This window comes from Ambystoma mexicanum, chromosome 5p, assembly GCF_040938575.1.
Source record: "Ambystoma mexicanum isolate Mex_15411 chromosome 5p, UKY_AmexF1_1, whole genome shotgun sequence".
In the NCBI taxonomy this organism is placed as follows: domain Eukaryota; kingdom Metazoa; phylum Chordata; class Amphibia; order Caudata; family Ambystomatidae; genus Ambystoma; species Ambystoma mexicanum.
Window position 1 is genome coordinate 210,116,697 of NC_090930.1, and position 26,643 is coordinate 210,143,339.

Genomic DNA, 26,643 nt, shown 5'->3' on the forward strand with positions numbered 1-26,643 from the left:
TTATTCCAATTTGCCATTGTCCTTTTTTGTAAAGCCTTATGGAATGATAAAACAGGATCTTTTAAGGGACCCTCACTCAGGATGTAAATCATGTCATCCTGGTCAAAATCTGCGGAACCTGCTTTCCAACCCATAAAAATCAATGACCCTTCCCATAAGAATTCTATAACTGGGATCAGCATGATCTGTAGGGTCTGGTTTTTGAAAATCCACTTCAGTTGAAGTGTCTAAGCCACTGGCATTTTGTAGGCAATCATAAAGGTCTGTTATCTTTGATTGCGGGTCCACTAGTTTGTCAGGGACCTCTCTGGCCTCAAATCTGACTCCAGCTGGAGTGACTTCCTCTTCAGAGGAATGTTCCTCATATATAGAGGACATGGATGTAAAAAACTAATGTCTAGTTTGAGGGTGGAAAGTCTTTTCAGGCAAAGAAGATGGAATTTGTCTAGGCATGGAAAATGGCATCGACTTGGGTCTTGGTATTCGAGAAGGCTTTGATAAAGGCGTCGACAGGGTAGACGCTGGCTTTCGATGCTGTCTAAGGAGGCTTTCAATGCTGTCTAAGGAGGCTTCGATACAGCTACAGGTGTCAATGTCATTTTTGTCATCGGTCTCGACGCGACGGTCGTCGACGGTGTTGTCGGGTTTTGGTTTCGACTTCGAAGCCGATTCCTTTAGCCCCAATTTATGCACCGGAGGCCAAGTGAGGCATCGGGGAACTTTCCTGCTAAGACACTCGACTCTCTTTCAACCCTTGCGTGTTTGGATCTTGATTTTCCTCTGTCACTTTTAGAGTGAGTAGAGGCATAATCACCATGTGTCAACTTCGAGGGGTTCTGGGCCGCTTTCTCGAATATTTTCAGCATCAAAACCCTGAAGGCCTCCCAGTTTTTGGGGGGAATCGTGCTTTGAAGGGTAAGTTACTCTCCTCTCAGAAGAGGACGAGGAAGACCTATGAAGTCGCTTTGACTTTTTCGTCAAAGACGAGAAAGACTTCCTCAAGCGACTTTCCGATCTCGACCTTCAACTTGTGATGAGATTTTCTACCAGGTTCATACGAATCCTTTTGTCTTTTCGAAGGCTCCCCCACCGCCAGCTTACCTCTGCATTCCCTAAGAGCCTTATTTGACATGGCATGACAGGACCCGCACTCATCAACCCGATGGTCTGGGCTGAGGCACCAGAGGCAATTCCGATGGGGTCAGTAATAGACATCTTCCTGCCACACTTCAGACATTTTTTTTGTAACCCTGTCTTGGGTGTGGTGGGAGTTGAAGACGAAGACCTTGTCGAAGAAATTCTTAATGCGCCGTTCGTAACACGAAGCAGTTGCGTCGGAAAAACGGAACTGAGGTAACGGGCGCTGCTCGAGCCCTTTATACAGAGGATGACGCCGGCCCTCGAGGGACTTCGACTCTGCGGTCTCGAACCCAGCGCCACCTGGTGAAAAAGAAATTCCGAAGCAGCTGAAGCTGGGATACGATTATCATAAGATGAGGAACACGTGGGAGGACACAATCCATTCGAAAGAAAAGGTTGACAATAAAGAGTGGTTGTAAAAGCAGAGGTCAGTGGCGAGAGAACTATGAGTAACCACCCCTGGTTGGGGACTTGCCAGGGAGAATGGTTTAGTTAGACTATGGTAGGACATTTGAGGATTACAATTTGTGAACTTTTTTTGGCCAAACCTGGAATATTTTGTGTTTTAAACTAGGGTTGGCTGGGAAGCTAAGGACTTGTGAAAAGTAGGTTTTGAACGTGTCAGTTGGCCACTGCAGACAATATTCTTTTGCAGAATAGGGCATCCCTGGAGGGACAGAGATATACTAATAGGCTTTAGACTTATTTTAATTTTTTGAAAGAATGCTTCATGTCAGGAATTAAGTGCAAGACCTATTTTATCTTCTCCCATCCATGAAACTGTTTCTCAATATTTTTTCTTAGTTCCTACAGGTGTTTCGCCACCTCAAATACCATGCTTACTAATAAAGGTAGTTCAAAGTTAGACTCTTAAATCAGTTGTATACATGCTTAAAAGTCATACCTGCCACACTCAATATTTTAAAACTTGAGATCTTCTTCCTCCACAAAGAAGTGCATACAGCCAGAATGCCTCTCGCTTAGCCATGCTCCCAAGCAAACTCCAATGGGAGTCTGCACTGGCTTGTTCATCAGTTTAGGGGCACTAGCAGAGCACACCCTTAATGCTTGTGTGTCCAGTGGGGCCTTGCCCTGCATATTGACTTTGTGTTTCGTTGTGTGACAGAAGATATGAAAGGTGCTTGAATTCCCATTAGCGAGAAAAACCTAACAAAATGAAGGGGGTTCAAATGACTGCCTTCTACTTCCCCAATTCAATATGTGTGCTTCGTGCCTTCAAGATAATAAGGAGGTAGAGGCTGGAGATGCAGAGAAATCTGGAAAAGGGATGGGGCTAGAGTGGAGCAGGCGCCCACACAGTTGGATGGGTCTACAGCAGCAGAAAGCCTAAGTAGATCACTAGAAACCGGTAATCTACCACCTCTTTTATTAAAGGGGTCCAAATACATGTAATTCAGATTATGAATTGGCTGGGTCTTGCTTGCCTCTACATAGAATATGGGTACTTCACTAAATTTGTGTTTACAGAGGACCGATTTCAAGTCGGGAAAGCAAAATATACACTGCATAAGGTGTGGAAATCGGTTACCCTCCTTTACACAATCACAACTATTGTGATAATCCTCACCGATCTAAGTGGTAAGTCAATACCAACATTAGACATCAGGGTAGCAATACAAACGCGCACAAGATGGCCGCATAACTTCATGGTGCCACAGCCGACCGGATCAACACAGCGGCTTGAACACCCTTTCTGTGCACACCATGTCCCCACTATGGTTGTGCGGGACCACAGACGCCTGCAGCACGCTGCGATTCTGCTTTGGTCCCAAGGCGAGACAACGCCAGACATACAAAGGGTCGGCATGTGCAGCGATGGCCACCACACATATTCCAGAGACTGCCTGGCAAGAAGTGTGTGCGCGCTGAACCCCCATGCTACACTGCGATTGAATTTGTGATGTCCGACGTGCGAGGATCCCAGCAGCCACTTGGCTTGGTACCACCGTTTGCGGCGCAGTCCTCGACATCCCGCTTGGCCCATGATGTTCAGACCTGGTCTGTCGCCCAACCTTCAAGGGCAATTGGAAAGCTGGCGGGTAGTCTCCCCGCGGCAGCGCTGCAGCTGTGCTGCTCCTGCCTGTGCACCAACACTCCCCAAGGTGTTACCTGGGTGCTGACTCCTTGCTTTGGTGGGACTGGTGCCCTACGAGACTGATCCTTCTAGACCCGCGCTGATCCTTAGGAGGCTCCGTCTACTGATTCGCCCGACTGGTGTGCCGGTGCTCCCCGCTTTGCGGCTTGAGTCCTCTGTGCCCAGAAGTCCTGACTCCTCTCCCTGCCACTATCCACCTGGTGCTGGCTCTATGGCTGGATCCTAAGCCCTGCTGGCACCTCCTTGACTCAGAGCTCGGTTACCGGGTCATTCAGACTTCTGCTGTTCCTGGTCTCCGGGGCCTATGGGCCTCTTTCTATATCTAATCCCCTGTGGAGCCCCTGGACGGCACACTCCACCAGGATGCTGCCCCTTAATACCTGAATACAGCGTTGAGCACCCCCAGTCGTGCACTGGGCCCCACCCAGCGGATTGCGGTGGTGCTGCTGCAGTTTCTGGGCTTGCAGCATGTGACCCCCCACCCCCACAACCCTGCCTTTGCCTGGTCCTGCAGTGGTTCTTCCCCAGAGGTGAGATTTGTTTCTACGTGCATTGTGGGGAGAGGGGTGGGGTGGGTTCTCGCAAGCGACTCTTGGGACCCCTGTGGAGGCTGTGACCTCTAATCCACTCTGCTTCCACCAGGATCCATTCTGACTGCAAACAAGCATTCAGCTTTCCATCTACTAACAGTGCTCTCCTCCTGGGCCTCACGTCGTTCTGTTCATTCTGACTGCGGCTGGCAGCGTTGATGAGTGGACGCATCGACACCCTTATCACTCCCGTGTGGGCGTTGGTCAACTCTGCTGTGGCTCTCACCTGCACTGGTTGGCACGCTCTCCAACACTTGCCTTCTGGCGTATGTGCGTTCTGTGGCCAGCCTCCATTGAGTATGTGATTGCCACCCAGGTGCGCGCCCTCATACACAGAGCTTACCACACAACCACTGCAGCGCTTACCTGTTGTCACCCATGATACATGAGACGGCGGATTAACCACTGAGGGCCGCTGTTGGGGCACTGCAGCTAACTTCTTTATCCTATCATTCATCTCCTCCTCTGCACCGGCAACAATTATGGCTAAAGGTGGGGGCAAGAAGCAAAGTTCTATAAACATGTTCGCTAAATCTAACCCCAAAGACTCTGAAGGGGTGAGCGACATTGCAACAGGCCCCCACGCCCCCTGCCAATCCTAAAACCCTCAGAGTTGCAGAGGAGGATGGACTTCATGAGGGAGGGGCTCACAACTCTAAAACGCAAAGCTTGATATGAGTGGCACTATCAGTGCCATAAAGGATCGAATGGAGACAACCGATGCCCGTGTTGGGGAGGTCGAGACCTAGCGCAGACCTAAATGTGATGACTAAACCGGTGCAAAACTTCAGTAAACCGAATGATAATCTAGAGTCCCGTTCTAGACGGAACATCTGCATCATCGGAGTCCCAGAGGACAATATCTCAGGACCCATGGAGGACTTTGTCGAACATACTCTCCACTCCCTGCTAGATGGCCCCAAGCTGTCACCCCAATTCGCTATAGAGCGGGCCCACATATCTCAGAACGTAAAACCAAGGCGCGCCTCGCCCAATCATCGCAAGAGTTCGGAACCACCCTGACAGACGTGTTGCTCGGGCAGCCAGGGCCAACAGTGAACTTTTACTGGGCACAAACAGGATTCATCTCCACCCCGATTTTTCTGTCGCTGTGCAGCAGAAGCAAAAGTGCTTAATTGCTGTGAAGAAGAGGCTTTTTGATCTCGGTGTCAACTACGCCATTATGTTTCCTGCTGAGCACTCGGGGACAACTTACTTTTTCACGATCCCTGAAGAGGCTATGAAGGTTTTGGACCAGCCCTTCCGGGGGTGATCCAGACTACCTCTCCTCCACGCTCTTGTCTGCTGCTGTGTCCGTATATAAGACATTGTTGAAGTTATCTGCTCCCACCACTGTTACGGGCCTGTAGAGGTCACTGGTCCCCATTTCCCCGATTTAACCTTGTTCCTCTGCTTGCTATACAGATTGCTGCTGTGTTTAGAGGCGGGCTGCTGTGGCAAACAGCCCCCATAATAGGTTGCAACGGTTTGGTTCAACTATTTGTTGGGTTATCCCCCTGATTGGGAGGGGGTGGGGGTGGTGCGACGTGGTATGGTTTATTAAAAATGCTTGACAGGGGACACTTGGCTGTCAGATGCTTTAGCTCCGTCAGTGCTTGCTCAGCGGGACGCTACTCCGGTGGCCTCCCAGTGCTTGATGCTTTTTACACATGGTTATTAGATGGCGGCTGACACACTGAAGTGCATGAGCTGGAACATTAGGGGGCTAGGTAATTTTACTGAAAATGCGGAACCTACAGCTCTGCGTAGACCACCACAAGGCTCGTATCCTCTTCCTGCAAGAGTCACACTCACTAGCATTGGGTTGCAAATAATTCGCTAAAAGCTGGGGCCCACAACACTGCTATACAGAATACTAGACTCAGAGGCATCATGACCTTGATTCACACATCAATACAATATGTTTAAAAAACCACACACATTAAAGCCCTAGGGCGCTAGGCACTTATGCATGGAGTTTTGGCTGACCTTGAGGTTTATTACTTAATATATGTGTCCAACATAGATTCAGAGTTTTACATGCGAATTGCCGATATGCTTGCACTGTATCCCCTTTATCCCGATCCTCTGGGGTTTTGGGGAGGATCTTCAATACTATTGTGGACCTCAGCTTGAGTAGATCAGGGAGCAAGTCCCCGTCAACTAACTAGGGCTGCCCGGTCGATCCTAGACATGCAGATCAGGCTGGGCATGACAGATGCATGGAGAATGTTACATCTGCAATCCTGCGACTTCACTTTCTACTCAAGTGTCCATGACTCACATTCCAGAATTGATCGCTGGCTGTTGTCTGGTGCTCTCATAGGTCGCATAGGTGATGCGGGCATACTCCCACGCACGTACTACGACCACTCTCCAATTACATTGGCACTATCCTGGAATTAAAGTTACTCCCCTGCGCACTCTTGAAGGCTCAAACCACAGGCACTCCTCGACGCTGTGTACAGGTTCGAACTAGGTAAATGCGTGAGTGACTACTTCGACACTAACACAGGTGCAGTAGAGTCCTTTGCCAAACTTTGGGATGCCTTCAAGGCATACATTAGGGTTATGGCCCTGTCCAAGGAATCAAGGATCCTCAAGGCTATTCGCAGGCCTATTCGGAGTAGCGAGACCTTCCTCAAACATCTCGAAAATATGTATGCTGCTGACCCCGCCTCTGTGACCCTAGTTGCAATAAAAGAAGCACTTGACACATTCAGAGGCGCTGCAGACAGGGAGCAGAGATTTCTCGACAACCCAGTAGCTGCGCGTCTGTACAGCGAGAGACCGGGCGGATTAATGGCTAGACTGCTGCACCAGGAAGAGGGCAGGTGTCACATTCCACTAATCAGCGACTCAGACGGGACCTTGTACATACAGAAACCGGGGTGAATGAGGTGTTCCGCTCCTTTTATTCGTCACTTTATGCCAATAACGACGTGCTGCCCATCTCTGTCATTGATCCATTCCTGGATGAGCTGGTGCTGTCAGTGCTCTCTGCCGATATCAAGGCAACCGAGAACACCCCGCTCGAAGTTGGGGAAATAAAGCGGGCCATTGAAACCTTGCCACCCAGGAAGACCTCTCACCCCAACAGGCTCACCATCGACTTCTACAAGTGTTACCAATCTCTCTTACCACCTCGTCTGGCAGCTCTATGGGCGGAGTCCTGTGTCCGCGGGGTGATACCCCCCCAACACTTAGAGAGACGGTGATAACAGTTCTTCTTAAGCCCGGTAACTTACCCACTCATTGCGCTTCATATAGACCCATGTCGCTAATTAACTGTTACGTCAAGATACTTGCAAAAGTGATTGCGCTCTGACTCGCCCCATATATATGGCACATTTGACCCATAATTACCAGTCCGGTTTTGTTCCTGGCCGTTCTATCTCCCTTAATCTGCAACTATTATTCCACATCCCGTCTCAGGTCGACCCAGAGGTGCGGGCGGTGGCTGCTCTCCTAGATATACAAAAGGCCTTCCACTGTTTCCTGGCAGTTCCTGTGGGCAGTTCTTGAGAAGTGCAACTTGCCTGCGCTTTATCTCATGGATATGGCTTCTCTATGAGCAGCCTGTGGTCACTGTGTGCACTAATGCTAGGCTCTCTACACCGTTCGACATATGCAGGGGGACTAGGCAAGGCTGCCCAGTGTCCCTGCTTATATTTGCAATAGCTATGGAGCCCTTTGCCAACTTCCTTCGTCAGCGGCACTCGCAAAGAGGTATACGTTTAACCGGACCCCACGAGTTAGTCTCACTATATGCCGATGACGCGATTTTATGTACAGGGATCTGGAACTCAATCTCGAACCAGTCATTCGTGACAACTACTTTGGACAGTCATCCGGCCTTCGGCTAAATTGAGCCAAATCTGTACTCTTTCCCCTCACCAACGCCACTACAATCCCCTCTGATTTCATGGGTTATTCCTGGGCTCACATAGAAATAAAATACCTTGGGGTCATAGACACGAGACACCAAGACTCACTGTATGGGCAGAACTATGGTTCCTACCTACAACAACTTGGACCGAAGTTGCACACAAGGGCAAAGCTCCCCATCACTCTCGCCGGTAAGGTGTCTGTTTAAGATGACCATATTACCGCAATTGTTATACTGCTTTTTGAACGTACCTCTTTGGCCCGGGCAATACTGTTCGACGGGAAACGCACTGCAGTGAATGAATTTCTGTGGCATCCCAGCGCCATTAGACTTAAATGGTCCACTTTGGCCAAGCCATGCGCTCAGGGTGGCCTTGCTGCTCCTGACTGAGAGGCACTGGCTCGCCGCTCAGGCTCAATATGCTGCATACTGGTTTGCGGACGGCCTTCCCCTACCACATATATGGCTTGAGCGGCACGCTGCTGGTTCCAGGGACCCCCGCTCACTGGTTTTGCCCACTCTTTGGAGAGATCCCAGAGTACCGAGCCCTGCGGCCACCACTGCATTGGCCTGCGACAAAATAAGAAGGCTGGCCGGCAACCTTTGTCCATTCCACAGGGACTTGCCGCTTTGGAACATCATATCTGGGCTTCCCAGAGGTGGCAAATCCACAGCTGCCCAGTGGGCCGCGGATGACCGTCACTGAGTGATATGTAGGAGGCAGGTTCCTTTGTGATGTGGGCTGACCTACGCTTTGGCCCAGCGGGACCCTCTCCCCGATGTTTACAATATGCAGGGCTGCAACGCAAATTCAGGCTGTCGTGGCGCTGGTTTCTCTCAAAGCCCCTGATGACCCACTCCTAGACTTTGTCATGGGAAGAGAGTTACCCTCAGGGGCGGTTTCCGGCCGTTACAGGCGACTGCAAGAGAGCATTGATAACCTACTCACTAAACTACGCAATGCATGGCTCAGGGACTTTACGGTAGATATAACTAACGAAAGATGGGAAGCCATGTGCATGCAGACCCGTCGGGACTCCCTTAATGCAAGATTCCGCTTGAATCAGTTCAAGTTTTACACAGGTTTCATTACACCTCTACTAGGCTCCACGTCATGTCCCGTGCATATTCCCCACAATGTCCAAGATGACATGCTGACAATGGGTCCTACCTCCACATGCTCTGGCCCTTCCCCCGAATCACTGCATACTGGGCCAGGGTGTAACGCTCACCTGGCTCCCACAGAGGCACTGGTCTGGTCTGGGTTGCTGTGGCCTCTTCAAGCATGATGCGCAGAATTCGGACCACCGATTGAACTGGACCCCGAAATCTTGCTTGTCTGGCCCGTAGGAATATCCTTCTGCAGATGAGAAAGGGGATTAACTGTCTGCTGATCAATGTGCTTGCTCCCCCTTTCCCCCTTAGTTTTCCTCTGACTTCCTCCAAAACCCCCGGTTTAAGCTCACCTTATGGTTTGGAAGGATGAACTCTCCATCCTGCTTCTGGTGCAGGGGCGCGCGTTCGTCCAGTTACTTCACTGGTTTCCAGAATGGCGTTGGCAAATCCACTTGACTTTACTGAGCGATACGCCGTAAGTATGAAGATGCAAAAGTTCAAGTGTGAGCCTCCTTTTATGTTGTCTTTTTCTATCCTTTATTTCAGGTGCAGAACAAAGGCGATGCGTTGAGGGGTTAAATTGCCGGGGTATATCAGGTGAGTCAGTGATGAGGGCGACCCCTCTAAATGTCTTTATAATTCCCCAGTAATGTCTTTTGTCCTTTCCCCATAGGGGCCGGGGTGCGGTACCTGCCAGAGATGTGGCGCCGACCCGAGATGTGGAATGGCTCACCAAGAATAGCCGGTAAGTAATATGGCTGAAAATCCGGCTTTCCTCTTGTTTTCCCTTGCTCACATTTTGTCTCTTCTTCTCTCCCTTAGGTGCGGTGCATGGATGTGGCGACCGGCACTGAGAGCCGCGATGGAGCCGGGCGGCGTCTCGGGAACAGGTGAGTGAAGCGCGGCGCTGCAGCGAGCAACGCGGTGCTTTTAAATGGAAGTCTTCCTTCAGGAATGCTGGCGTGAAGATTCCGGATGCAGGTAAGAAGGTTGAAATAGTTCTTGGTTTTCACCTTTCTCTTCTCTTATTCCCTTACAGGTGTTCCAGGTTCAAGGCGGGCGTGACTGGAGTCCAGATGCAGGAGCAGTCACTGTGAGCGTTCAGCTGCTGGGATGCAGAACAACGCGAAGCACGTGTGGCTGTCCGGGTGTGGCTTAAATAGCCTTGGAAGAAGTTCCAGGTGAGTATTCTTCCACAGCCCCACCCAAGTAACAAAATAGTTCCTTCAGAAAAATAGTCCCTCCTAAGCCTCACTTGGCTTGGTTCTTCATGCAGCATGATCTGCATCAGGTGAGTGTGCAGCATGGTCTGCTTCAGGTAAGTGCACCAAACACTTCCCTTTATGAGCCTGGCGCCTATGGCGCAAGGACTGATGTCCAACATGAGCCTGGCGCCAACGGCGCCAAGACAGAGTCCAAAGAGCCCCTATAAAGGGCCACTGGGCTTTTACCCGGGGGCGTGATGCCTGCTCCCGGGGGTGCTGGGCCTGGCCTGGCGCTCCGGGGGTAGGCACCATGACAGGGTTGTACTGCTAGATCTGCCATTCTGGATCGATCGATCCTGTCCCCATGAATTGCCTATTCCATGAATGCCAGTTGTTTGCTGGCAACACCCGTAAACACGCTAGCCTATGCCTGCTCCTTGCTACACGCTGCATATTGTTACTGTGGCTCAGACCTACCAGTCCCATCAGTGATCAATAGCTCAGAGTGTCACCTGGGACTTGGACAATGAATCAGTCTACACCCGCTGGGCTGTAGGTCCTCTCCCCCCAACCCCCAAGACATATGCCCCCCCTTCCGTTCGTAACTCCAATTACTAAAGGCTGACCCTGTAGATGGTCCATATGCGCTGCACCCCCACCCCCACCCCCACCCCCACAACCCCCCAGAATCTCAGCAGTACTAAGCATCTACTGTGCTCTTATATGTTGTTACGGTATCCTATTGCTGTGATCACAGTACCACCTACTGTATCCAATGTTGTGGTTTTATCGGTTTTACGTAATGCCATCTAACTGTCTTGTTACCTTGTCAAGCAAACAATAAATAAAGTTTTTTTATTTATTTAAAAAATCCATTCTTTGGTTATTTTCCATTGTTTAAAAACAAATAATTCTTTGTATCTCACATACATTCTACATCATCAATGATTAACAGACATTGTAAAACCTTCAAGTGTATGGGGGTTAGTGACTTCAAAAGATATCCAGTACATCGTTTATGACAAATGGATCAAGACAACTTATTAAATTGTTTTCATGAAGACAAAAAAAAAAACAATACCCACAGCTATAATCTGTGCTTCCTCTACGGCGATTGAAGGGGACAAAATGCTCTGGTCAAGAAAATGATCTATGTAGAGATTTTCTAGAAGAAAATACATACAATAGCTATTGCACAATGTCCTCTTGGGAAATAAAAAGGACTAGGTAAAGATATGCTCTCTAGTTATTTGTCGACACGTATTTCAGCATTGTAACTAAGATATGCTTTTTCCAGGCTTTCTCAGACCGTTGGTTCCAAGGCCTTCATCAGGACGGTAACTTGTTAAAAATGAGACTCAATCTTGTGTACCCCAACAATTAGCAGCCACTCTTAGTGTTACAGCAAAAAAAGAATTGAAGATTGTTTTTGCTGCAGATTATGCTGATCACACAACAGCAAACACCAGAGAAACGAGGGAGCAAAGCCTGATTCTGTGGCCTCAGAAGAAACCACTCTTCTCTTGCAGAAGAAATCTTGAACCCCTTGCTGAACAGATAGAAGCAGCCTATTGAAATCCCTATACACATCCGGCACTTGATGAAAACAATTGAATAAGTTGTCTTGATCCATCTGTCATAAACGGTGTCCTGGATATCGTTTGTAGTAACAGAGTACTAACCCCATACACTTGACGGTTTTACAATGTCTATGTTGATCATTGATGAATTGTTTTAGGAGTAAGTCTAGTATGTATAATGTATGTGAGATACAAAGAATACTGAGTTTTCAAACAATGGACAATAATTAAAGAATGACTTTTTGATACAAATGATACCCCGGTGTCTAATGTTGGTATTGACTAACCACTTAGATCGGTGAGGATAATCATAATAGTTGCGATTATGTAAGGGAGAGGTAACCGATTTCCACGCCTTCTACAGGGTCTTGCTTGATACACGTGGACAGTGCCAATCAATATAGCCCAAATGAAGTCCATGTAGGACCTAAAGGTTAGGTACTCTAGCCTCTTTTACCCAGGAGTCAGTATACGATGAAGCAGTAATGATCAAGATCGCAATTGTCCCTGTGTACAAATGACTCTGCCATGGCTCTTTAGCATCACTGATGCCAGCTTTGGAGTTCCATCTTCAATTATGACGACTGGACATTCCAGTACCAACACAACATATGTGCCAAAATAGGTTGCAAGTTAAGGAGGGAAAGCATTGAATGGGCTGTAAACAGCAGTTAACAGCCTTTTCCCTTTACACTAATACGACTAAATTGTTCACAACTACACCATTTTGCATCAGTAAAATATATATTGATTTCACTAGAAAACATGTATAGAGCAAATGCTTAGTGTTTGTGTTTTTTAAAAATATAATTCAGCAAAACATTTAATTCATAACATGACTCACCCAGTAGATTAATTACTCCTTCGTTGTAGGCTGCAAACAGCCTAATAGAATCTTTAAAAAGAAGCATGAAGGCAGCGTTTATCACACCATTAGTTAACTCGTTAGGATTTGCCTGTATCAAAAGAAAAAGTGTAGACCAAATTAAATGTTCAATTAAAATGTCCACTGACAGAATAATTGACTTATAACAATTAGGATACCGAATGGATGAATCATTTACATATTTACTGATCAACGCAATCTCATCTACTTGGAAACCGATAATAGAATGTGCTTCAATAGCACCAATTATGAATAATATAAATATATGGGCTAGCAGTCAGGATAACATCTATGTGAATAGCAGTGCCTCAGTGGTTTAGAACAGACTAGAGCCTCAAGCACTAAAAGTGAAGGAACAGAGGCAGTGGTTTGCCACAATCACATACTGTTCAATGTGTTTGAAGCAGAATATTAATCTCCAGACCCTAGGCTAGTGCTCCAACTCGTACATCACAAGGAGGATATGGGAAGCATAGCATTCAGTACGAAAAAGTTGGTAATTTGTGTCAAATATTACGTGTAGTGCTATAGAAATTAAAAACTGTGGCAGCAAAAATTATGTTATGAAAAACAATTATGCAATAGCCTAGATAGAATGGACAGGCGTTTAACAAACATCAACTCTAATCAGCAAATTAATATGGAAATAATGTAGTTAAAATAATAATCTTGTACTTGAGAAGCCTAGAGTGCAATAAAAAAGCAAAAGCTAATGCAAGTATTTTAGTTTAGATGAAAATGTTTAAAGAAAAAACTTGCATCAAAATCCAGGAGTGCATCCAGCTGGTTCTGAATAATCGGAAGGGTTTTCAGCAGCTTTTCGGTATTCATAGTCCTCATCACGCCATCTATTCTAAAAATATCAAAATACATTATTTTAAAAAAGAGTTAACACTTTAATTATAGGTTTCGTTTGTAACTGCCGTATAAAAAAATTAAAAAACAGATGTCTAACGAAAACTGTTTAACTATATCAAAAAACGTCATGAATTGCATACCCCCTTTTCATTTTGGTGAAGTCCACTGCTACAAGTCTGTAGGAAAGTGCTTTTTCATTCAGATATCTGCTGTATCGCCTGATAAACGTTGACATATCATAACCTGAAAGAAAACATTTGTTACTAAGTATAACAATTTAAAAATTAACCAGTTAGTCCATTAGCAACTTTAAGCACCCACGACAAAGTGAAAGGTCAATACTATTGTTCAGAAGCTGGACTGAATTACATGGCATAAACCCACATTTTAAGCAAGCTGCTCTGCTTCATCCCCCACAACCCCAGCAAAACCAAAAACAAAAAAATATAAAAAAATATAATTTAGTCTCCTGTGAAATGTGCCCTCTTCCATACAACTTCCTTAAACCTATGACTGCCTGGAAAATCTGAAAAAGCTTCTACAAAGATCACCTTTTCTAATTTCAATGGGGGTCATATTGTTTGCAGATTTACTTTTTTTTTTTTTTTTTTTTTTTTTTTAGAAAACAAGCTTCACTTTCACTGCTTCAAACATTATTTCTTAAAAGAAAAGGGACATTATTACAGCCATTTTTCCAGGTTGCTAATGGCCATGTATGGAGTGGTGAGCTCTAGTGGGTGGCAATATCCCTCCTCACTTGTGAAGAACAAGTTACTTCTTACCTTGTAACGTTCTTTCGATGGGATGTTCCTCCGACGTATTCCTCATCTTTGAAGTTACCCATCCCAGCTTGCTGGCCTCGGAAATTTCAGTAGAGGGCGCTGCACATCAACGTCCTTCAAGTTGATGTCCCTCGTCAGCCTCCGTCTCGGCGCCGATGTCACTGTGCGTAAGCCTCCGTCTCGGCGCCAATGTCACTGTGCGTATAAATAGACTCATGCAGCGTCTGTTGCTCAGTTCCGTTTTGAAGCTTGAAATTAGCTGTGCATGAATTGGTCATTGACCTTGAAGGAGCGTAAACTGCAACCACAAGGGAAGTTTTACTGCAGGGATGGATGGGAGGGGCGATAAGGAATACATCGGAGGAACATCCCATCGAAAGAACGTTACAAGGTAAGAAGTAACTTGTTCTTCGAAGGTATTGTGTCCTCCGACGTATTCCTTATCTTTGATAGACTCCCATAGGAGTGGTGTGAAAGAGGAGGTGGGAGTAAAATTTAATATTCACTTTAAGAATGTACAGAATGTAACACAGCTTTGCCAAATCTCGTCTCCTGGCTAGAGGAGGAATCCAGGCTGTAAAATTTTGTAAAAGTATGTGCGGACGACCATGTGGCAGCCGCACATATGTCCCGAATCGGAACCCCTCTCTGGAGAGGCGAAGAGGCTGCAATACCCCTGGTTGAATGAGCCCTACAATGTTGAGGGGGCTCTTTCCCTGCCAATTTGTAGCATTCTAGAATGGTTAAAATAATCCATCTTGAAATGGTCTGTTTCGTGACTGACATTCCTAATTTGTGTCCTGTATAACCTACAAACAGCTGGTCTGCTGCTCTTATTCCAGCAAGTCTACTGATATAAAAACTCAAGGCATGCCTTGGATCCAGCCTATGTAACCTCTCTTCCTCTTTCCCTGGGTGGGGAAGAGGATAGAATGAAGGTAAAGTTAATTTCTGAGTAATGTGGAATTCAGAGACCACCTTTGGGAGAAAATTAGGCTTGACTTGTAAGACAAACTTGTCTTTATGAAAGATTGTATGAGGAGGTTTGCAAGATAGAGCTTGTAATTCGCTCACTCTTCTGGCAGATGTTAGAGCCACTAGAGACTGTTTTAAGAGTGAGAAATCTTAATGAACACGAATGGAGTGGTTCAAAAGGAGTACCCATCAGAAAATGTAGGACTAGATGTAGGTCCCACAATGGAACTTGGAAAGGCTTTGGGGGATAAACAGTTAACCCTTTCAGAAGTTGGACTATCATGGGTAATTTGAAATATGAAGGCTCCTCTGTAGTGCGCTTAAACATGGATAGCGCTGCGCGGTAGCCCTTGATCGTACCAACTGAAGACCTGCATTCGCTAAATACAGTAAGAAAGATAACTCCATAGGTGTACTGCATGAAAAGTGTTCAATATTCTTTTCTCTACACCAGCTGCAAAATGTGTTCCAACGGCAGCGGTATAATGTCTTTGTTGCCAGCCTTATAGCCGAAAGCAGCACCTCCATGATGTCATCCGGGAGATCCCAATCCTTGTATCTCAACCTTTCAGAAACCGAGGTTGAGGGTTCTGATGTCTGGATGGAGAACCTGACCTCCCTTCTGCGAGAGAAGACGAATCGGAGGGCAGATGGACATGTCCAGAAGGTCCGGGTACCACGTTCTCCTGGCCCAATCCGGGGCAATTAGGATCATAGTTTTCCGGAATCTTCTCAACCTCCTGATCATTTGACGAATGACAGAGACTGGAGGAAACGCGTACAGAAGTGGAAACTCCCAGACCACTACGAACGCGTCCCCTAGAGCTCCTCAAGGAATTCCCTTGAACAGAACTAAACGCACTTCCTGTTGGTGCTGGTGGCGAACAGATCCACTTGAGGGGTTCCCCAAAGGGTGAAAATCTCTTGGACTTCCTGAGCTAGCTCCCACTCGTGGGAGACTGTGCTCTGCCTGCTCAGAGCGTCCGCCGTCAAATTCTTCTCTCTGGCTAAGTGAACTGCCGATAGAGAGATTCCTTCCTCAATTGCCCAAAACCAGAGCTGCATTGCCTCTCTGCACAGTGGCAGTGATCCAACGCCTCCTCTTTTGTTGAGGTAGTGCAAGGCCATTATGTTGTCCGTCATTATCAGGACATTTTTCCCCTGTACTGATGGCAGAAAAGCCTTCAGCGCTAGTCTGATTGCTCTCAGCTCCAACAGGTTGATATGTAGTCTGGACTCTGATGGAGACCAACGACCGCTGATGGTCAAGACGTTGGCATGGGCTGGCCACCCCGTGAGTGAGGCATCCGTGACTACCGTTCTCTCCGGCCATGTTTGCTAAAACAGTTCTTTCAAAATTCCCTCCCCCCCTACCGACAGGCCCTCTACTGAAGGTTTCAAGCCACTCTGTCCGGGACTTGAAGGAGATCTGACATTCTTCCTGAGAATTGCGACCATTGGGTTCTTGGTGCCCACTGGAGGGATCTCATTCTCAGGCGAGCCTCTGGCACTAGTAAAATGCAGGATACCATGATGCCTAGCAACCTCAAAAAGTCGAAGGCTGGAAGACATTGGGCATTTTGAAACTTGTTGACCATCTGCAGAATATCTTGAGCCCTCACTTCTGGTGGCAAGGGTTTTCCCTTGGAAGTGTCTAGGACTGCTCCAATGAACTGGAGTCTCTGTGATGATATCATCTGACTTCTTTAAGTTGAGGGAGAAGCCCAGCTTGTGAAGGAAGTGGCAGACATAATCCAGATGGATCTGAGCTTGTTCCGAAGATACTGCTCTGATCAACCAATCGTCCAGGTAGGGGTAGTAGTGGATCCCTACCGTCCTTAGACTTCCAGCCACTACCAGCATTAGCTTGGTGAAGACCCTCGGGGCGGAGGTCAGCCCAAATGGCAGAACTCGAAATTGATAATGAGAGTTGCCAATTGCAAACCTCAGGTATTTCCTGTGTTTGAGATGGATTGGCACATGGAAATAAGCATCCTGAAGGTATAGAGATACCGACCAGTCCTGAAGCTGGAGGGCCTGAAGGATCTGAGAAAGGTACCATCTTGAACTTGTCCTTCCTGAGGAATTTGTTCAAATCTCGTAAGTCCAAGATGGGTCTCAGTTCTCCGTCCTTCTTTGGTACTAGGAAGTAGGGGGAATACCAACCCTTGTTCCTCTCCGCTACAGGTATCGGTTCTATGGCACCTTTCTCTAGCCGGTCTACAATCTCCTGCATAAGGAGCGGATCTGGAAACTTCAAAGTATTGTTCCCCGGTGGATGACTCTGAGGGGTGTATTGGAAGGGCAGGCAGTAACCTTGGGCAACTGTCTCCAATGCCCAAGCATCTGACGTAATAGCCTGCCATTCTGCCAGATGTTGAGTTAACCTGCCCCCTACTGGCGTCTTGTGAGGTATGACCTCAGAGGGGTTTAGAAGCGGCTGACACAGATGCTGAGGGTAAAGGGCACCTGCTGCTGCGGTTTTTGTACCTTTAACCCATCCACCACTGGTGAATCCTTTCTGGCCCCCTTTGAGCTGGCTGTCCTCTACCTTTTCCGAATGGGTAGTAAAAGCAAAAGGACCTACCCCCTCCAGGAGGTTCCTGAGGGGCGATTCTGAGTCTGTCGAATTGCAGCCCCAAGAGATTTTGCTGCTGCCTTGGATGTTTGTAATCTCTCCAGGCTGTCATCGGCCTTCTTACCAAACAAAGAAGTGCCGTCAAAGGGCATGTTCAAAAGTCTAGCTTGTACATCTGGAGCAAAACCAGACTTCCGCGACCATGCAAATCTGAGGATTGTGGTTCTTGCCACCATGGCCTGCTGATATTGTCAGCAGAATCAATGCCTGTTTGAAGGAACTCGCACATTGCATCTTTTCCATCCTTGATGACGTTTAAAAATGCTTCCCTTTCTTCTCCTTCTAGAAGACAGTCAGCCACTGATGAAGCACATTCCCAAAGTGTATGGCTGAATCTTGCAAGAGTGCAAGTGGCGTTAACAGACTTATGCGCCATGATACATGCTGAAAATACTTTGACATAGCATCAAATATTTTATCATCCCGGTCCTGTGGAATAGTAGGGTATGCAGATCTACTGTTTGATGAAGTTGCTCCTTGTACAACCAAACTCTCTGGAGTTGGATGTTTGCTCAAATATTCAGGATCTGTAGCAGATACCCTGTATTTAGCAGACAGTCTCTTGTTAACTGCAGGGATAACTTCAGGAGTTTCCCGATTTGCAGGAATTTTTCTTTGCAGAGCAGAATGAAAGGTGACAACAGGATCGTCCTGTGGACCTTTATCTAAAATATCATTAAGGTCATCCTGCTGAAAAGAGGGTGTAGGTGTAGACCACCCCATGAATTCGATTATTCTTCCCATTAGAACCTTATAAGGGTTCTCAGCATGTTCCCCAGGGTCTGGTTTAACAAACTCTACTTCTGGAGAAGTATCTAAACCACTTGCCTCACGTAAGGAGTCTTGAAGGTCTTTCAACCTGTTGTCTTCAGAGATACATTCCTCTGGTATGGGTGTAGTGGTCCTTTGTAAACCAAAATATCTCTCATGGTCGGAATCCTCACCTTCCTCATATTGAGGACAAGACTCTAAAATAGTCAGACCAAGGATGTGGTTTAAAACCCATTTCTAGAGCAGAAGGAGCCAAATTTGTTGTCACTGGTTGGGAAAACGTCGAGGTTTTCGACGTGGAAGTCACAAGCTTCAACAAACTCAAAAAGGGCGACGAAAAAGTTTGAAGAGACCTCGATGTACTCGAGAGCATCAGAATCCTACTCGGTGTCGTCGAAATAGTCGATGGCATTCGACGTCATGATCTAGGTCCTCGACACCTCTACTGTCTGAGATGTAATGACAGTTGTAGTTCTGTCCTTTATCGGAGTCCACAGTGGCGTCGAAGACAGCGTCGACGCAACCGATTTATGTGTCGAAGGGCCCGTTGATGGCGCAGATTTATGAGTCGAGGGAAACCTTCGACGACGACGGCGATGACACGGTCTTGCTGCCTTTACTCGCAGGTTCATGACACTCTCTGGTAGTTTCTCTCGCCGGGTGCAATGACTCGCAGCGTTTTGATTTTTCGGGTCTTTCACCCAGGCTATCACCTTTAGACGTCTCCGAGGGGGTCGAGGCCGCTTTCTCGAAGACGCTAAGCATTTTCTTACGGAATTCCTCCCACTTAGCTGGAGAGCTGTGTTTCATGGGGCAGCTGTCCGGAGACAGAAGAAGAGATCTACAACGCCTCTTCTTAGAGTGTCTCGATCTTGAAGACTGATGGGAACAGCTTTGAGATCTTGAACAGGAATGTTTCTTATGACGACGAGGAGACGAATGTCTAGACTCTGCCGAAGAAACTTTCGAGGGAGTAAGAGATTTAAGAGTCTTACCTCTTTCTAGCTTCCCCTTACACTCCTTTAAGGCTTTCGCCGTTATGGGTATACAGTCCTCGCATTCCAAACAGTGATGCTCCGATCCCAGGCACCGCAAACAGATCCTGTGAGGATCCGTCAATGACATTTTTTTCCCACAGTCACAACACTTTTTGAAGCCAGACTGAGGGGTCGATGGTTCGGATGAAGAAGCCATCGAATTAAGATTCGATCTTCGAAGAATAAGTCTGAATCTTCTTGAAGAAAGAACTGAGCAACACGTTTCCAATGCCCACAAAGCACGGAAAAACGGAACTGAGCAACGGATTCTGCACGAGTCTATCTATACGCACAGTGACGTCGGCGCAGAGACGGAGGCGGTCGAGGGACATCAACTCTAAGGACGTCGACGCGCAGCACCCTCTACTGAAAGAATTTCCTAGGCCAGCAAGCTGGGATGGGTAACAAAGATAAGGAATACAACGGAGGACACAATCCCTTCGAAATGCCCTTTCTGTTCTTGTGCACGTAAACCTTGGTCCAGAGACATTAACTCCTGCTATAGTCCACCACCCCTGGCATTATTAAATAATTAAAACACTGTTAGGGAGGTTTTCAAGAGTGTTCGGGTGTGGGGTTCAAGAAATCCCACCTGTACGAGTGTATATAGTTTCCAACAACGTAGTCTGCCTTCACTCATACAAAGCTAAAGTGTCATTATAGAAGGGCATTATGTGTTGAGAATTGTATAATCTGGATGATGAGACAGAGTTAGCACTGTGGTGCACGCATACCCTTAGCATATGCCAAAATATTTGTGTAAATAAGCATACCTGCCAAATGCATCAACGCAAACCATCTCTCTTTGGAAACTCTGTTGCACATTCAGATATGGCATACTGCACGTATACTGGCCAAAAAGAAATGTTCTTACCCTGCATGGCACCTTTGTCCAAAAAGTTGTTCAGATTAAAGAGTGTGTTTCTGGATGCAAGATACTGGATAAAACGCTGTGGGGAAAAAGAAAAAAAAAAAAAAAAAACACGCTGTTACTTATGTTTTTCCTTTTCTGCTGAAAAAGATTTAAATTATTTAATGAGAAATTATTACACAGCAAACTATAGTCAAACACTAAAGAAAACAGAACACTACAAATCCGAGCCAGACTGGTTGATTTATCTGAAGGACGGCATATAAACAAATTATTACGTATGCAGCTCTTTTGGGGAGAATAGAAAATGGCATGCAGGTACAACTGCAGAGTCCACCACTATGCGCATTTACAAAGGGCTGGGGAAGGAATAGTGTTTGTGAACTATACGATTCTTAAAGTAGCATCTGTCTGTAAAGACACAAAATCGGTCAGGAGAAAGAAATTGCACAGAGACAATGAATACTTTGAACTAAAAGCATCTACACAGTCATTCTGGGATGTTAGTAGACGAGAATAGCTAGTAGGTAGGTCAGCCTGCTCTGAACAATTGAAACTGTCCAACGCGGAGAACCTCTTAAGGTGGAAAAAGCCCAAATGAATACAACAGAAGAATCGAATACTAAAAAAGGTGATTGATAGTGTAAAAACAAGGGGGAGGGTTCTGGGAGTTTCTCTACTACCGGCCTATATGCCGGGTTAGATCCTCAACCAGAGTCTTTAGCTCAACATCCTTTCACAGAAGAGAAATTTCCACTACATATCAGTCTCTGCCCTGCCCAAGGGCAGTCCAGCACCAGAATGCATGGAACTTCTCTTCTGATTACTGATTATTGGGTCTGGAATGGATTCACATGCTCATGAATACGATTAAACAGCAGTACATATACACAACCATTGGAGGTGGTAAGGCTCAGCAGAAGGAATACATTGACCACCGAAACAGACTCACTTCCGGCAAACAGGCTGTGTAGCACTGCTTCGCCGACCCGGGTCTCCTCCCTGGAATCCCTGTCAATGCAGTAGAATCTGGTAATGGTGTGCATAGAACTCCATGTAGCAGCCCTGAAAATGTCGAGCAGAGGAACAGCAGAGAGAAACACTGTAGTTGCTGCGATGGCTCGGGTGGAATGGGCGCTCAGCGAGCCTGGTAGAGGTCTGTTGTCCAGACGATAACAGTGCATGATGTAACCGAAGCACCCTCTGGATATTGAAGCCTTAGACAGGGCCTTCCCCCGATTCACAGGCCCAAAGTTCACAAAGAGTCTAGATGTTTTCTGAAGATCCTTTGTGCGTGCCACATAAATCTTCAAGGCACTAGCAACATCCAGTGAATGCAGCGCCCTCTTAACGGACGACAAAAGATTCGGAAAGAAGACTGGTAGAACCAAGAGCTTGTTGAGATGGAATTCAGGAGAAACCTTTGGCATAAAGGTGGGGTGAGTCCGTAGCACCTTCCTCGTAGCCTGGAAAGACAAATATGGTTGCTTGCAGGAGAGTGTCTGAATCTCCACTACCCGCCTGGCCGAGGCGATGGCCAATAGGAAAGCAGTCTTCCATGAGACGAACTTGAGAGGGGCCAGATGCAAATGTTTGAAAGGAGGCATCAGTTTAGTCAGCGTCACTTGGGTCGTTGGCCAATTTAAAAGCATACGCGTTGTTTTTTTAGGATTTTCTTTGTCCCCCGCCTCCAATTTTAAGGAAGCAGGGAGACAACCCTGTATCCCCAATATTGTTAAATACCAACCCTGGATAGCAGGGGACACCCCGCTCTCCAGGGTTGGTATGTAGCAATATATGTGACCAAATTGACCCAAAGGCCAAATAACCCATATCATATTTGACCAAATTGGTCATTCGGTCAGTAAGCCACCGTCAGATAGGCTAATATCGGGGCAGGAACCTTCACTGGCCGATGAGTCCCGACGAGGCCCTTGAGGAACTCCTTGACAAGCCTGTGCGACCAGAGGGAGGACTTGCCGGGTGTCCGGGCGTAACTGGGAATGGCAGCCAGGTGCACCTTGATGGAGACGTGGGCCAACCCCACCTTGGTCAGCCAAAGCAGGTATGAAAGGAGCTGCAGGGCTGTGATGTGCAGAGGCGTAATCTTCTGGGTCCCGCAACACACTGAAGCGCTGCCACTTGTGACCATAGCATAACAGCGTAGAGGTCGTCCTGGCCTTGGCCAGAATCTTATTGCATTCCAGTGGGCGAGCGTAATGTCAAAACTCTAGGGCTGCAGGAGCCAGGCCGCAAGCCTCAGCGACACTCTGTCGTGGTGCAGTATTGTTACATCTTCTCTGGCGAGGTGGTCGGAATTTGGAGGTAGCAGGATGGACTGAGCCCCCTACAGACGAGGCAGGTCCGAGTTGGTCAGAGGGTCACAGGAATGCCCCCTCCTCACCCGTCACTCATTATTTGGACAATCTCCAAGTGCACCACCGACCGGCACGTATGTGGAGAATTATCCCCTCAGACAGCCATTCCAACCTTATCCAGTGCATATCCTTTCAAATACATGTGACTCGACGGTTATCGTGGAAGCAAACACTCTTAATGGACTGCATCGATTAAATGCCATGAAAACACTGAGTCGATGACACTAGTGACAGCACGATGTAGCAACGTTAATTATGAAGTAGACTTGCATCCAATGCACAGCATTACACAGACACACTTGTATTCACCAAGAACATGCTTACACAGTCCTGTAGATGCAGCCAAACTAGACAATGGACATTCACCCATGGTGGGAAGACGAGTCGTTCTCAGCAACCCAGAAGAGAAGAGAAACAAAAGTTGCAACGGTGAGCGCACTTGCATAGGCAAAGGTGGTGTTACTAACACAATTGGGACACAGTCATTTCACATCAACTTTAAGAGGTGCACAGAGGGCTGGAAACCAAGCTGGGTCCCAGGCCTGGGGAGACTAGATCCAACCAATCAAGAGACAGAAATCATGGGGTGGACGGAAGAGGGCAAGGGCCAATGGTAAGTCTACGACCCTGCAACAATGTAATAGATAGTGTCTGGGGGAGGGGGCAAGTCAGCCACCTGACCTGCAAGGACCAGTAGAATAACCTCTATATGGGCTAGCTATAGGGGATACCACTTCAAGCACTCAATCAGTAGGGGTAATAGGTTTTTGGGGGAGGGCCCAGTGTCAGATCAAAACTGTGGAGCGAGTCTTGGGCAGTGGAGAATTTTGGAGAATCGCGATTGTCATGCATGATCCCTGTCGGCTTTTTGTAATAAACGACAGTTTAACTTGCCCTTTGCCGAGTCCTCCGTTATTCTGGGGAAGAGGGTTGATGGGCACTCGGGAGAGCAATCCCCAGACATCTGGTACACCAGGTTTTGCACCAACAAGTTGGTAGCAGAGGACAGGTTGGGCTACACCAGTTAGGCACAAAGGCAACTCTCCCGCAGGAGTGCCTGGAGGGCTGCGGGGCACCTCACGCGTTTCGAGTCAATGGGGAAAGCGCACCCAGTGGAAAGGCCGTTAGGAGCTAGCCTAGGAACTATACTGCCCGCCAGAAGGGGGGTGTGGTAGTTTAGGGAGACGCGGCAGCCGAACAGCATCAGCAGATCAAAGTGTAAATATTGACTCAGCCACAAAGCAATTGAGGGGAACGGGAAAGTAACGGAGGGTGCGATGGTGGTGTTGAGTATTGTGGAGTAGTGTCTAGTATTGTCAAGCTTAGTAGGGACAGGAGCGGAGGTAGAGGTCATCTTTGTGGTCAGGGCACATTCGGTCTTTAGGTTGCTCACCAGAACCTTTTACCTTGACTATTGACTCGAGGGCACGGATGACAGAAGTTATGTAAATATTTGATGTTCTGTGGATTGGGGGTTTTAGCTCGAGTCATAGAGCTTAAGGTTTACTAAAGGGAGCTGGCCTAGATCGCAGAAGGGGATTCATCTGGTTAAGTTTAGCAGAGTTTTTATCCATAAGGCGATGCTATAGGTACAGATCGAACACAAAAAGAATATTGGTATCCCCGGTTAGGAAGCAAGTAGACAGCTGTGCGTTCATGTTGGGGCTCTGTACATTTTTTGTGCAACAGGATTTTTGCATTGTGCGCGCTGTAAGTGATCTTTAGCACTACCTTGCTTATTGAGTTGGTGACATCACCCCTTAGGTCTGTGCATAGGACTTGGAGAGAACGAGGTGTTGTGGAAACTGTGTTGGGAAAACTGGATATTGATAGAGGAGGTTGTCCAGTGGTGGCACATGTAAGGCGCATGCGCGAGATCTGCGAGTGGGACTGAAGAGGCGGAGAATTGCAGTGGGGCAGTGTGTGGAGCATGCCTGACAGATTATTTTGGAGCCAGAGAGGCTCAACAAAGAGTCAACAAACTGTTATTTTGTTGTGTTTACCAAAAGCGGAGTATTGAAAGCCTCGATTTGGGATCAAGTATGTATAAGAGCAATTTACCAAGGGAAGTGAGGGGGTGATATGCCGCCACAACACTTATGCAAGACCCCTCCGCCCTACAAGGACAAGATTTGTAAATTTAGCCTACAATTGATGAAAAGCATTGAAGGTAAATTGACTGAGCCATTGCCACAAGTTTCCCCAAGAATGTGCAGTAATCACTAGACACAGACGATGAACAAGGGCTTTGCCCATTATGGGAGCTAAAAGCAGCAGAAGGGTATTCAAACACAGTATTTCAGCCTCCACCATATACCAAGGAGGAATGGCAGAAAGGGGTCTGGCAAACGATTTACGGAAAGGGAATGAACAGTGAGGCGAGGAAGGGCGCGAAGGAGGGGCAAGAAAGCATAGCCATGAATGCGTGGGGGAGATTCTTCTAAAGTTAGATGGGAAGACAACGGGAGAAGCAGCAGGGGCAACCAAAGAAATGAAAGGTCTTAAAGGGAGCAGCGAAGAAAAGGACTGGGCAGAGATAATGGAAGAAGTAGACAGAAGGCAGATGGAAGCAGAAGTGAGACGCAAAAGAGCGCAGAGAGAGGAAAAGTGAGTAAGAGAAGAAGCAGGAGCAGCGGGAGAGTTGGAGGAAGGAGCAGGAAAGAGGTTGAGAGACGAAGGGAAGAGGATGAAAAGGCAAGTGTTATTGAACAGGGAACAAAGGAAGTAGCAGCTAGAGAGGCTTGTGCAGAAGCGCAATCAGAAGGAGGAGCGCGAGATCAGAGACATAAGGGCACGGTGGACAATGGGTATGGGAGATGACAAAAGGGGTGGGGTAGGTGAGCGGAGCCAACAGCACGACCGCGTAGGGCAGGACCGCCACTGTATCAGACAGGACAGGTATGGGGTCTTGTGGGGAAGTGGCAACAGACTATCGACTTCAGAGGGAAGACAACCTCTAGGAGACTGAGCTTCATGCACAATTTTTTTAATGATAGGGAAACTCGGAAGAGGATGCAGTGGAAAGTGGGGAAGAGGAAAGAGGGCAATCTAAGCACAGGGCTCCGGGGGACAGCACAGAGATGCATGGCAAGGGGGAAAAGGATACAGGGACGCCAAGGAAGATCTGACGCCATGGACCAGAGACGCATCACACAACTCTGACAACTTGCTCCCATACGTTGAGACTCAGGGATCACCCAAGGCGAAGGAAGGGGGAGACGCATAGCGTGTACATACACTAAGCACACTCTGGGATCAGATGGGTGTGTGCGACTGACAATGACCGAATAGGGAGATGGGGTTCACACAGCTGCGAGAACCACGAGACAAAACAGTCGCATTTTAGCACATATTGTGCCAAGGGTTGCCAGAACCAGTACAGAAAAAACTTAAGAAATTAGTAGGTATGGAGGCAAAACCATGGGCAGAAATACAGCTCACGATAGTGCACCATTGTAGGTTATTGCAAGAAAACGCAAGGAAGAAGCGTGAGTAAAGGAAACAAAGCTGGTACAAAGGAAGATATCTAAATATGCCATGGATGGGTCACTGATGAGACAAGGACAAGAGGGCAATGGTCACCACAGTACACATCGCTGCACGCTCGGGGGAGGATTCATGGGGCAGGGACTGCGCAACATGGGTTTCGAGGAAGAGGTGGTCACCTAGAGGGCACGGGTACGGGCCACAAATATATCACAATCAAGGGGGATTTCCAGGGGTGTTTTGAGGATACAGGCAGCAGGTGCAACAGGGCCCAGGTGAGTTTGTTGGGGTGTTTCCAAGGACGGAGGAGGGAGCCACCACAGTT

General features: G+C 47.4%; 1 protein-coding gene across 9 annotated transcripts in view; it reads right to left on the reverse strand.

Annotated features, from left to right (window-relative positions):
* The window catches only part of LOC138480864 (phosphatidylinositol-binding clathrin assembly protein-like), a 1,856,059-nt gene that overhangs the window by 1,549,057 nt on the left and 280,359 nt on the right, over positions 1-26,643 (reverse strand). For all 9 annotated transcript variants that reach the window (XM_069612639.1, XM_069612640.1, XM_069612642.1 and 6 more), the window contains exons 3-6: positions 20,458-20,533; positions 13,521-13,623; positions 13,282-13,375; positions 12,481-12,592 (exon numbers count right to left, since the gene is read on the reverse strand). In XM_069612639.1, coding sequence (XP_069468740.1) covers positions 12,481-12,592; positions 13,282-13,375; positions 13,521-13,623; positions 20,458-20,533 — 385 coding nt within the window. The remainder of the gene's footprint in view (positions 1-12,480; positions 12,593-13,281; positions 13,376-13,520; positions 13,624-20,457; positions 20,534-26,643) is intronic.